The 13,792-nt window shown below is 45.2% G+C and overlaps 1 protein-coding gene across 1 annotated transcript in view; it reads left to right on the top strand.

Moving 5' to 3' along the window:
• The first annotated feature begins 644 nt into the window (after window positions 1-644).
• Window positions 645-13,792, top strand: part of atp8a2 (ATPase phospholipid transporting 8A2) — a 285,157-nt gene continuing 272,009 nt past the window's right edge. The window contains exons 1-3 of the mRNA XM_007900625.2: window positions 645-655; window positions 4,693-4,762; window positions 5,649-5,708. Coding sequence (XP_007898816.1) covers window positions 4,705-4,762; window positions 5,649-5,708 — 118 coding nt within the window. The 5' untranslated portion in view covers window positions 645-655; window positions 4,693-4,704. The remainder of the gene's footprint in view (window positions 656-4,692; window positions 4,763-5,648; window positions 5,709-13,792) is intronic.

Genomic DNA, 13,792 nt, shown 5'->3' with positions numbered 1-13,792 from the left:
CCAGAATTTAGAGACTAAACGCTGAGGAAAAGCTGATTCGGCTGTGAATTTTCTTTGTTGAACAGAAGAATCAAAGGAGCCCTCAGTTGACTTGGATTATAATGGGTTTAATAAAACTATAGTTGGATAATTTTGCAAAGGGGGTGGGAGTCCACATCCTCAAAAGAGGATTGGAAAAATAGAGGACTTTCTGTTTTAATAAAATAGTGATAGACGAGTGGGATAGATCACCAGTACAGGTGTTGGAATAACGAACTACAAAAGGGTTCCTGAATGGAAGTGGACCAGTTCCTGTCAATTTATAGCATTCACGGTAATTAGAATGACAGATAATAATAATAACAATCTTTGCATTTGATATAACACCTTATCACGTCTTAAAGACATCCCAAAACACTTCACAGAATTGAGTGACCAAGTTATTATTATTGTTTTGAAGGAACTATTACCTCCGGAAAAGCGATCCGCCAATTGACTAACAACTGGGTTCCTACTTACTGCTAGGTAAACAGAGGCATGTGGAGTAACAACAGAATAACAACAGAATTACATTTGTATAGCGCCTTTCACATCGGGAGGACCTCCCAAGGCGCTGTAAGAAAACTTGCCTAACGTTTCGCCCTGCCGGAAATTGAACTCGGCTCTCTTGTGGGAGGTGAGTGCTCTAACCACTGAGCTACTGGACTGGATATGTTAAGCAAATCTTGTGGGAATTTGGATGGGTAGACTAGATGGACGAATGGTCTGCTTCTGTGTGAGATTGTTGTTGCGTTGCTCTGTTACATAACAGTGGGAACCATTTCCTCACCAGATTTGTGAGCAGTTCTGTAGCAAAGATAACCTAGACTGAAACATGGTTGTGATGTTTATGGGGTTCAAAACATTGTACAGAGAGGCAACATAATAACAATATTTCTATTATATAATAATTGTTTAGGGTTAGTGATAATAATATTATTATTTTTAGAAAGTTCAATCAAAACTACCTCCAGAGTGATTTAAAATATTATTGTTAATAACAATAATAACAACTTGGATTGTTAATAATAATACTGACATTATGTTTCGCCCACAAAATATACAGTCAATTCACTTTACAGTATATTCTGTGAAGCACTTTCAGATGTCTCGAAGACGTGATAAGGTGCTATATCAAATGCAAGGATTATTATTATTAATATTATTACATTTGATATAGTGCCTTTCATGTTGGGAGGATGTCTCAAAGTGCTCCACAGGATATACTAGTAAAGTGCAATCATGATGTGAGTGACTAATTTTATTTGAGGGATTGTTGGCTCGGTCACTGGGAGAAACTCCCTTCTCTCTTCAAATAATAATCCTTGCATTTGATGCAGCGCCTTATCACGTCTTCAAGACGTCCCAAAGCACTTCACATAATATACTGTAAAGTGATTTGACTGTATTTTGTGGGAGAAACAGTTAGTGACATGGGATCTTTAATGTCCATCTGAACAGGGAGACTGGGCCTCATTTTATCGTCTCATCTGAAGCACCTCCGACAGTGCAGCATACCCCCAGCGCTGCAATGGAGTGACAGTTTTGACTGTATGAGTTCCAAGTCCTTACGTGGAGCTTGAATGCACAACCTTCCTACTGAGAGGCGAGAGTGCTACCAACTGCGCCAACTACAGGTTGACACCATAGTCCTATGGGCGCCTTACTTTTCAGCCAAATTCAGGGTATCCGGATTCCTGGCTTATTCTAAGGTTAGAATTCTCCAAAGCAGGAACAAGATTACATTTGTATAACGCCTTTCAAATTGGGAGGAATTCCCAAGGCGCTAGTTAGCGTACAGCATTTCAAACCCGACCTGGGGTCAGCGGGGAGAAGGGAGGGGAAGGGGGGTGGCCGATGACATGGTCGAAGAGGAGGGTCTTGAGGCGGGACTTGAAGGAGGCTAAGGAGGAGGCGAGGCGGAGTGAGTGGGGGATGGAATTCCAGAGCTTGGGGGCAGAGTGGCTGAAGGCTCTCCCGCCAATGGTGGGGCGGGTGGGTTGAGGGATGTGGAGCAGGCTGGAGTCGGCTGAGCGGAGGGAACGGGCGGGTTGGTAGGGGGTTAGGAGGTCGCAGAGGTAGGGTGGGGCGAGGCCATGGAGGGCTTTGATGGTGAGGACCAGGATCTTGAATTGGATCCTCTGAAGGATAGGGAGCCAGTGGAGTCGGGCGAGAGTGGGGGAGATGGGGTCACGGAGTTTGGTGCGGGAGAGGACATGGACTGCAGAGTTCTGGATTATCTGCAGCCTGTGGAGGGAGGAGATGGGAAGACCAACAAGCAGGATGTTTGCATAGCCAAGCCTGGATGTGATGAAGGCAGGAACAAGAGTTTCAGCGGCCTGAGGGGTGAGGTAGTGGCGGAGTCGGGCGATGTTACAGAGGTGAGAGAAGGCAGAATGGGTCATGGCTTGGATGTGGGGAAGAAAAGACAGTTGAGGTTCGAGCAAGACACCTAGGTTCCCGATTGGCTTGGTGAGTTGAAGTGTGCAACCATGGAGGTTGATGCTGCCTGACCCTGAGCAAGGCTTTAAGCTAACTCAGAGGATGCAAGTGAAAGTGCCTCTGATTGTCTTATGCCTGGGTTCAATCCCCCAATTACACCCATTATTTATTCTTGCTCTTGAGACTGTGAAACGCGGCAGCCAATTGCACACAGCAGTGTCCCACAAACAATTGTCGATTGAATGACCAAATTGGAGTCCTGTAGCTCAGTGGTTAGAGCACTCGCTTTGCAAGCGAGAGACCTGAGTTCAATTCCAGGCAGAGGGCGAAACCTTGGGCAAGTTTCCTTACTCCACACGCCTAATAATAATCCCTCCAAAGCCAAAAACAGTAAGAAATTGGTCATTTTCAATCAACGACTGTTTGTGGGACATTGCTGTGTGCAATTGGCTGCCGCGTTCGCCCACAAATATACAGTCAATTCACTTTACAGTGTGTTCTGTGAAGCGCTTTGGGACGTCCTCCCGACGTGAAAAGCGGTATATCAAATGCAAGGATTATTATTATTATTATTTTTCAAGGGATTAGTATCCCCAGAAAAGCCATACGCCAATCAACTAAACTGGGTTCCTATTTACTGCTAGAGGCGTGTGGAGTAAGGAAACTTGCCCAACGTTTCACCCTGCCTGGGAATCGAATCATTTCGCTTGCGAGGCGAGCACTCTAACCAGTACGCTACAGGTCTCCAACAACCAGTTTAATGACTGATTACAACCCCATCCCGACATTCTATTCCAATCTTCTCTTTCCCCTCCCGATAAGCTTTTCCTTTGTCTGCTCCCGGGTGTCTGACTCATGCAGAAACCCATCAAATAAAGATTACTTTGATTTGGCGATGTAGCCCTGCATCCTGTTTTGTCTTTTTGTGGCTGCCTTGTACTTTTTTTGAGTGTGGTGAAAATTCAGTCAAATAGTATCCTGAGGCCTCTTTCAGCTTCCCCTTTTCTTGCATGCATTGGTTTGCGTCACTTAGCTCCTACTTGCAATCTTTTGCCTTTGATTTCAGTACATTGTTAACTCTAGTTTGAACCACTTTGACAACACCCTGAATATGCAGAATGATATAAGCTTGCTCTTCTAAACAACCAAACAATTAGATTCTATGAATTTATTCTGTACTTTTCTCCTGCGTTGAACGGAAAGTATCTGAGGGTAATGTGCTTGACAATGGAATGGTGGTCCCGGTAGTCTGGCTCATGAACCATCCAGGACTGCAGTAATCTGGGATTGTTGTTAATAGATCAGTCAGTTTAGCTCATCGGCAGGATTTGGAAGGTCAGGCTGGGCCCAGGGAATCTTCCCACTCAGCTCCTGTTAGTCCTGCAAGCCAAACCCCTAATTGGTACAATAGTCCCAGATGGAACTAGGATGGTCCAAGATAGTCATAGGTGACCAAAATCTTGAATTCAGAGGATTTATTTTTCTACAAAACGATTTGCTGGACAGTCAGGGATTTGGACAGGGATCAGGAGGGATGGAGGGCAGGGAGGGTAGGAGTAGGAGGGTAACCAAGGGCTTTAAAAGATTTTGTGTGATAGTGAATTTAATTATTTAATTTTAAATAAATGGTTGTAACCAGGAAAAATTTTAAAAAATGCTTAACAGACGCCCACTGATTTCTGCTGGTTGTGAACAACCATTATTATTATTATTATTATTATTATTATTATTATTAACCACATCAACTTACATTATATAACATGCTTTATGCAGGATAAGAACTCGGAGCACTTTACAAGCGAAGGATGAGGGGGGCTGGGTTGAAGAGATAAGTTTGAAGGCAAGACTTAAAGACAGATGGCAAGTCTGAGGGTCAGAGGAAGGAAGTCGGGGCATAGAAACTCAAAGCTAGGCCACCGATGGTGGCGTGGATAGTGCACGAGGGGACATGCAGCAAATCTTACTTAGGTCTCTGAGCAGAGGGGCAGTCGAATGGGGTCAGAGAAGCCTTGGTTCCTCACTTTGGCGGTAGGCTTCACTCTTTTGTTTTGAGATGTTAGCCATAAACATTTATGCAATATATCCTTCGAAAATTGTTACACCTTTACCGAGGGAAAAGTGACATTCTACCCAAATATCACAGGGATGTGTTGAACTCTATATACTTGAATAATTATTTCAACAACAAGCATTGTGGTGACTGATGAATTACTTTGTTCTCTTTGGATTTAGATTCTCTTTGAAATGGAGTCGCAAGAGTACAACGATGAGACCCCTGATAGTTCTGAGGTAGAAGATAGTGGTGAGTGTTTTAACATCATGGGCATGTTTGCCATCTTCCTCTTTCAAGATATAGTTGTAACTGAAAGTAAAACGAAATGTTTTACAGTCAATCTACTTTATAGTATGTATATCCTGTGACGTGTTTTGAATGGTAAGGTCCTAAATCAAATGTAAGTATTACTATTATAAACTATCTAGCAGTTGTACCATGTCCTGCTGGTATTCGATGTGGTATCACTTTGGCCCTGCAAATTATACAAAATGTACAGTATATTCTGTGTTTTGTCACCTCAAAGTGCTTTGAGGTGTTTCGAAAACATGATAAGGCACTATATCAAATGCAAGGATTATTATTATTTTTATTATTTATCAGAGGGAATGCTGCTCTGACGTGTCCACAAGGGGATAAGGTGGGATTGGATTTTTTTAACTGGCTGGTGTGCAGCAATTCTATTTACTTGTAAGATTCGATATTTGCACATCTGTTGCGAATACCATATAATATTAATAATTAATTACAATCTGACCAACAATCCCCCAAATAAAATGATTGACAAGACAATGCCAGCTCCTGCCTACCTACCCTACCCTACTCCCAGTTTGAATTAAAATGCCTTGGGACGTCGTCCTGATATGATCGACACTATATAAGTGTAAATTTGTGTGGTATAAGCATAACAACAACAAAATTACATTAGTATAGCGCCTTTCAGGTCGGGAGGACGTCCCAAAGAGTTTGAATTCAAATTGGGAGTGGGGTAGGTATGCAGGAGCTGGCATTGTGTACACAGGGTATCTTGTCAATCATAAGTCACCAGACATCATTGGGGATTTGTACAATAATTTAGTGAAGTTTTTTTTATATAATGCTATAATTATAAAATTACATTTTTCCCCTTCTGCAGATTCAAATCTTTGGAAGACAGCAATAAAAAGTTATTGGGAGACCATTTCACTCATTGTGGGTAAGTACTGAGCCACGGATTATTGGAAGCGTATTGTCGGTGATATCTCTGCTCTCTCCCGCCTTCCAAGTATTCTGATGCAAACTATTGCCAGCTGCAGCTATCTGTGTGAACAATGAAAGCACTCATTGGGAAACAACTCTATGCTCAGCATGTGGTATCCTGCCTCAGCTATCGATTTCAGTGTTGCGTATAGAGAAGCAAAAGAGGATGCACTATTTATGAAAGCAGCAGAAAGATGAGGGCCCCGTCAAATTAAAGAAGACGTTTTGTTCAACATGTGTATGCAAATCAATGGGTGAGGTGTCATGTGAAACTTGCCACTGGTGATAATTACAGGGGAATTCTGTGGTAGCACTTTTGACAGAGCATTTGCCCTCCTACGAGTGTACTATGGCTGTATATTTCCGCCCACAAAATATACAGTCAATTCACTTTACAGTATATTCTATGAAGCTCTTTGAGATGTTTCAAAGACATGATAAGGCGCTATATCAAATGCAAGGATTAATAATAATAATAATATTATGGTACACCCGGCTTCTGGTCCTACAAGTGGCTGAGATCTGGCTCTCCCAGTTCCACCCTCCACAAGGTCCAGCTCATCTACATCTCTGCCACCTGCATTCTTATCCATACCAAGCTCAGCACGCCCTTCACCGTAATCCTCGCCAGGCTTCAGTCTGAAAGAATTGATTTCAGCATCCTCACCCTCACATATGCAAATCCATTCATACCTAGCACTGCTCTACAACAACAACAACAACTTGGATTTATATAGCGCCCTCCGCGCCGGACAGCATCTCAGAGCGCTTCACAGTAACGGATCCCGGGGCCGAGTGAGGGGGAGTGGGGGAGGGGAGGTGACCAAAAGCGCCGTCGAAAAGAAAGATCTTTAGCCGAGACTTGAAAATAGGAAGAGAGGGAGTGAGGCGAAGGGATTGAAGAAGGGAGTTCCAGAGCCTCTAGCACTGCCCTACCTCTGATCTGCTCGTACCCCATTCCTCTGCCTGCCACCTTTTCTCAGATGGCACAGGCCCCCTCCACATAGGCTGATCCTTACAAGCAGTCATCGGTGGCTGTGCCTTAAGCTGCTATACTCTGGAAATCCATGTATCAATGCCTCCGCCTCTTTATCTTTAAATGCCATTTAAATCTATTTTAAGACTTGCTCGGCATCCAACCCCGTCACTAAACACCACTCTGTGATGCTATCCTGTGTGAAGGGCACTGTATAAATGCAAGCTTCTGTTATTGGGTTGCCTTTGATGTTATTTTCCACATATAGAATGTTTGAAAATGAGCAAGAAATACCATCAGCAAAAAAGAGCTAATGGCCTGGATTTTGGCCATGTTTTCATACCTGGTTTATTAGATGGTGACAATTCTTTTAATCCCATTTCTTGTCTTTTTTGCACATATCCCTTACTTCTCAAATAACTGCCAGTCTCTCCATTAAATATTTCAAATTGTTTTTGCTTCTGGGTCAGTGCATTTAATTTTTCACAAACGTTCTGTGTGAAGAAATGTTCTCTGATTTCACTTCTAACCATCCTAGCTCAAATTTTAAGATTATTTTCCCTTGTTTTAGACCCCTCCACCAAGCGGCTCCATCTGTGCCTGTTCTGGTGGACCTTAAAAATCGCATGGCACTATTTGAAAAGAGAGTTTCTCCCAGTGTCCTGGCCAACAGGAAGCAATACAATTATTCACTTTATGTCTGTTTATGGGACATTGTTGTGTGCAAATTGGTTGCTGAGTTTGTCTACAAAGTACACAATCACAACACTTCACAGTAATTTCCTGTAGTGCTTGGCGATGTCTTGATGACGTAAAAAAGTGATAATAATAATCATTTTTTGATATAGCGCCTTATCACATCTTTGAGCCGTCTCAAAGCGCTTTACAGCATATATGGTAAAGTGAATTGACTGTGGGTGAAACGCAAGGATCAACTGCAAGGATTAGTGTATTATTATGTAACTGAGGGATGGATTGCTTTGTGTCCTTTTAGCTAAGATCAATTGTAGGTTTGAACGCACGGATTTATAAATGTTAATCATATTGAGATGGAAGCAGTGTCGTTACTGGGGGTTTGAGGGACTGGATTTCGGTAACCAGGCTCTTTTCATCAGTGTGCTCACTCAATCTGGCAAACTGTGTTAAGAACCTGGGTGGTGTGTTTGTATTTGGGGTATTATATCATTGGCCTAGTTCAGACCTATGAACAAACAACTCGCTGAGTGGTAAAAGGTTCAAAATGCTGGAGGGGTGCTCCACTAATGTTACGATTAAAACGTGGAAAAGTAGGTCGCAAGGTTGGTTTAGATGAAGTAGGTCCTTTGGCCCATCTTATTCATCCCTCCAGAATATCCACCCTACTGTTTTCCTATCATAGCATCAAGCTGCTTTTTAACTCTTAACTCACAACTCTAAACCTAAGTAGATCTATGTCTAAACCATGGCTGATATGGGCGTGGCTGTTCTGCAAACTGCACAGACACTACACTTCACAGTAAATCTTGTGAAGCGCTTTGGGACGTCCTTTCAACATTAAAAATGCTATACCAAATGTAAGAATTATTATTGTTATGAATAGGATCAGGGCAGCACAAGGAAAGGTGGTGTGACTGGAAGCAAAGGAGTAAGGTAACCTGGTATTTGCCTACATAACCACTTACTATCATTCAAAGTAATCCATTCCATGAAACGCTTTGAGAATTTTTGACGTGATCAGCTACGATGGATGGTAAAATTTAGTTCATTTTTGTGAGGGATTGCTGTTATTGTGTTTCATTAACATGTTGCATTTTGTAACCTTTCTTAAGTGTCACTGTTAATGGTTTCCGTTGGACATTGTTTTTCCATTCCGGCAGAACTCCATGTACTGTTCCCAACGATAAATCTGCTTGGATCCCCTGGAAACCAGAGTTGGCTAATACAAGTGGAATGGAGCCTGCACTCTTAACATTTGTTCCACTGTGTTCAAATAATTTTATTTCTGACCAAAGAACCCACTGAAAACTGCTGCAGATTTTCTTAAAATCCCATATTCAGTGCACAACCACTGGTTGTTGTGTTTATTTTAATTGGACATAAAGTGTCCAATTAGCTGTTTAGACTCGAGCTGTATCTCAACACTTGCTCTGGAGTCTCCAAGCCTTGGCTCTTGCCAACCTGTGCCTAATACTCTCTGGAAGTTGTGGGTATTTTGTGGGCAAACATGGTAGCCAATTTGGATGTGGAAGGTGCCCACAAATGACCATGAATTGAGTGAACAATTTTATTTGAGGGATATTTTGGCAGGAGAAATTCCCTTCTCCTTTTAGATAGTGCCAAGGAATCTTTAACGTCCATCCAAACAGGCAGCCTCAGTGCCTCATCTGAAGGATGGCATCTCCAGTGATGAAACACACCCCTCTACTGCATTGGAGTGTGATAGGCTCACAAAGCTTAATGCAGGAAAGGACATGGGCTACAGAATTCTGGATAGTCGGTGGTTTGTGAACGGAAGAATTGGGTAGGCAGGAGAGCAGAGTGTTGGCGTGGTCAAGCCTGGATATAATGAATGCATGGATTAGGGTCTCAGCAGCCTGAGGGGAGGGGTAGTGGCAGAGATGGGCAATGTTTTGTAGATGAGAAGAAGAAGGTTACAGATGGGAAGATGCTAAGGCATGAAGAAATTTATAAGTGAGGGTGAGGACCTTGAACTCATTCTCATGTGACATAGGGAGTCAGTAATGTCTGGTAGGGCTGGGGTGATGGACATGTAGAAGGGAATTGTGGCTAAAATCTCTACCTGTCTTCGTTTTAAGACAGTTAACTGATTTATCGCTGCTTTTTTTTCATGGCCTCCCTGTGCTGTCTCGCAGTTTTCTTTATCAGATAGTCTTCTGTGCATTTTTTCTGGATCAGCACTTAGTGCACATTAGTAGGTTGTAAAGCTATTTATTGCAGCTCTGGTTAACTTATTTTTAATGCCTTACTGCCTTTTTATGTGGGGGTGGGGGTGTTGAAGGTGCTGACCTTTCAGGCTCCGCCAGTGTTAAACGCTCTGAGACACTATATATGTGCAAGTTGATGCTGTTTTTGTTAACTCACGGAGAGGAATTTTATAGAATACGTAAATATGTTCTAAAATCTAAAATGCATTTTATGTGCCTTCCACTTGTTTCCCCCTCCTTCACAGTCCAAACAGGAGCAGGCCACTCAGCTGGTCGAACCTTTTCACCACCAGTTTGTGAGATCTTTTAATCTCAATTCCCTACTGTTCCACTCTATCCCTTCTATAACTCAACCAACCAAGGATCTGTCGAGCATTCCTATTGATTCCACCTGTTATTGCTTTCTGAGGCAGAGTATTTCACATCTTCAAAGCCTTCTATGTGAAGCATTGCTTCATGACCTCAATTCTATTTGTCTTAGTCTGAATCTCATACGTCTTAGCTTGAATGTCTTCCTTTGATGGATTATCTGGCTGCACTATTCATTGATGCTGGTTGTTGATTTACAATAGGATTGTGTTTTGGAGTTATGCTTTTTAATTTTATTCAATTGTTGGTATTTCCAGGCATCTTAGCTATCTGTCTTCGTATTGTTCTGCATTAATTCACGCCTACAAATAGGACCTATTGAATTATTGGGCGAGTACAGGTCTGTTTTTGCACCATTTGATGACCCTCTGTTAGTTGTTTGGTTACTGCAGTTATTGTAGATATAATAAGTGTTGTGATTTTCCTTGTCTTTTTGAAAAGTCCCATGGGATCTTGTGAGCAGGGAGACAGGACCTTGGTTTAACTTCTCACCTGAAGGACAGCACCTCCAACAGTGCAGCACACCCCAGACATTTAATCGAAGTGTCCGCCAAGACTGAGTTCAAAGTTCCAATTTGGGCCTTGAACTCATAACCATCTAACTCTGAGGTGAGAGTGCTCCCAAGTGAACCAGGATCACAGTGGTATATTCTGGCTTTGTATGTTCCTATATTTAATTGGTCCTGCTGTCATCTCACTAATCAACATCTTGTTTAGTTTGTGCTGTAGCAACAAGCGGGTTGTGGTATTTTTTTTTATCATCACGCTATTATTTACCTTTGAAAAAAGTCTTCAAAAAGAAACCTACCAGACCAGGGAAACTGAAACGTCCCTGAACTAACTGGCAAACTGCCAGAGAGCCATAGAACTTCATAGCATAGAAGAAGGCCATTCGGTCCTTTGTGTCTGCGCCAGCTCTTTCAAGGGCAGTCCTTTCAGCCCACTTACCTGCCCTTTCCCCTTAAGGTAAGTGAGCCAACGTGAAAGTTGATGGATCGATGACATTGCTGAATATGCCTTTGGATCAAATTAATATGAGAGTTTGTTACTGAGAGGAGCGTTTGTACGTAAACACAATACAAATACAATGTACAATTACATTTGTATAGCGCCTTTCACGTCAGGAGGACGTCCCAAGGTGCTGGACAGTCAGGGATTTGGACTCGAACTGGGGGTCAGGATCAAGGAGAGTGGAGGACAGGGAGGGTAAGAAGGTGGTAAGAGGAAGGTTTTGAGACACACCTTGAAGGAGGCAAGGTGGGAGCGAGGCAACAACAAAATTACATTTACAGAGCACCTTTCACGTCGGGAGGACGTCCCAATGCGCTGAACAGTCTCGAGTTGGCCCCCGAGTATGGGGGAGGGGTGGTGTAGGGGTAAGGGGAGGCAGAGAAGTGGGAGGGCGACCAAAGGTACGATCAAAGAGAAGGGTCTTGAGACCGGCCTTGAAGGAGGCAAGGGAGGAAGCGAGGCGAAGGGACCGTGGGATGGAGTTCCAGAGTGTGGGAGCAGAGCGGCTGAAAGCTCGGCCACCAAAGGTAGGGTGGGTCGGGTGGGAGACATGGAGCAGGCCGGAGCCCGCTGAACATAGGGAGCGGGCAGGTTGGTAGGGAGTCAGCAGGTCAGAGAGGTAGGAGGGGGCAAGGCCATGGATGGCCTTGAAAGTGAGGACAAGGATCTTGAACTCGATTCTCTGAGGGATGGGGAGCCAGTGGAGTCAGGTGAGGGTGGGAGTGATGGGGTCACGGAGGCTTGTGTATGAGAGTACACGAGCTGCAGACTTTTGGATGATCTGCAGCTTGTGAATGGAAGAGTTGGGAAGGCCGATGAGGAGGGGGTTTCCGTAATCGAGCTTTGATGTGACAGCTGCATAGGTGATGTGGTCCAGCCAGATTTTGCAATCGACCGTTAGTGACTCTGCCACTACCTCACTCCTCAGGCCACTGAAACTCCTGTTCATGCCTTCATCACCTCCAGGCTCGACTATGCAAACGGCCTGCATGTCGGCCTTCCCAACTCCTCCCTCCACAGGCTGCAGATAATCCAGAACTCTGCAGCCCGTGTCCTCTCCTGGTGGTAATTTTGGAGGCAGTGGGGGGAGGGATATGGGAGTTGAGGGATTTGAAATGGTGGTCAGAGATTGCCCTGTCGGTGATGTTGACATCCAAGACGCTGAGGCCCCTGGTGATCACCAGGTCGAGCGGGTGACCGTGTGTGTGGGTAGCAGAGTGAATGTGGAGGGAGAAGTTGAGAGAGGAGAGGAGAAGTCTGAGGAGGTAGAGCAGGAGGAATTGAAGTGGAGATTGAAGTTGCCTAGGATGATGAGGCAGTTGGAGCAGAGACGAGGGGTGGAGATGTCAGAGATGAAGATGGGGGAGGATTTTGATGGGGGATTTTTAGAGAGAGTGGGAGGGATGGCAGAGGGTAAGGTGTTCAAAAGAGGGGAATGAGCCGCTGGAGTAGGGGGATAGGGCAAGTGACGCCCTGGATATGAGGGCGGTTGGGGCGTGGGACATGGTGGTAGGTGTAGCCGGTTGGTGTGGGCTCAGTGAGGGCGAAGGTGTCACCTGGGGTGATCCAGGTTTCAGTGAGGGCCATAATATTAATGTTCTCATCGAGGGCGAGTTCAGTGATGGCCAGGGTCTTGTTGGTGATGGAGCAGACGTTTTGAAGGCCAAGAGAGCCAAAGGGAATGTGGGATGGCGTTCCATAGGTTAGGGGCAGAAAGGCTGAAGGCCCGACTGCCGATGGTGGGTCGGGGCGGGCAAATTTGTTTCTCCACAATCCCCCCCCGAATAAAATTCGCCGGTCGTCGATGTCGGTGGTTGTTGGACATTGCTGTGCGCAAATTAGCTGTCGCGCACAAAAGTAACTAATCACCAAACTTTTTACGGTATATCCTCTGAAGAGCTTTGAGACCTTCTCCTGACGAGAGAGGTGGGCGCTGGAACTCCTCCTGTCCCTCCGCCTTCCCCCTTTCCTTCCCCGTCTCCAGGTCACGGACCGGGGCTACGGTCAAACCCTCCCCCCCCCCCCCGCCACCCCCTATATAAACGCAAGTTGTTGTTTAATATAAAATCAAATATGACCATTACTATTAATAACGATAATAATTATGGAGGGGGGGTGTGTGGGGGTGGGGTGGTGGGGGGGGGGTGGAGAGGGTGGATGAGCTCATGGGAGAAACCAGTGATGGTGAAGGTTGGCTTTAAAGTAAGAAATAGGCATTTGGAGGTGAGATTGGAGGTGTGGGGGGGGGGGGGGGGTAGTGGGGGGGAAGAAACCCCCCATTTTTTGGGGCCACAGATCACAAATCAGTGCAGCAAAGGCAAACTGTCCATTGGAAACAAACCAACCAACAAAAGGGGGTGATGGTGGTGGTGGTGTGAGTGGTGGGGGTGGTGGTGTGGGTGATGGTGGTGTGAGTGGTGGGGGTGTGAGTGGGGGTGTGGGTGATGGTGGTGTGAGTGGTGGGGGTGTGAGTGGTGGGGGTGTGGGTGATGGTGGTGGTGGTGGGGGTATGGGTGGGGGTGGGGGTGTGAGTGCTGGGGGTGGGGGTGTGAGTGATGGGGGTGGGGGTGTGGGTGTCAGTGCTGGGGGTGGGGGTGTGAGTGCTGGGGGTGGGGGTGGTGGTGGGGGTGTGAGTGGTGGGGGTGTGAGTGGTGGTGGTGGTGGTGTGAGTGGTGGGGGTGTGAGTAGGGGTGACGGTGGTGGTGGTGGTGGTGGTGGGGGGGTGAGTGGTGGTGTGAGTGGGTGATGGGGGTGTGGGTG

This window comes from Callorhinchus milii, unplaced genomic scaffold (assembly GCF_018977255.1).
Source record: "Callorhinchus milii isolate IMCB2004 unplaced genomic scaffold, IMCB_Cmil_1.0 Scaffold4, whole genome shotgun sequence".
In the NCBI taxonomy this organism is placed as follows: Eukaryota; Metazoa; Chordata; class Chondrichthyes; order Chimaeriformes; family Callorhinchidae; genus Callorhinchus; species Callorhinchus milii.
The sequence above is the reverse complement of the archived record's forward strand: the minus strand, read 5'-3'. Positions and strand labels throughout refer to the sequence as shown.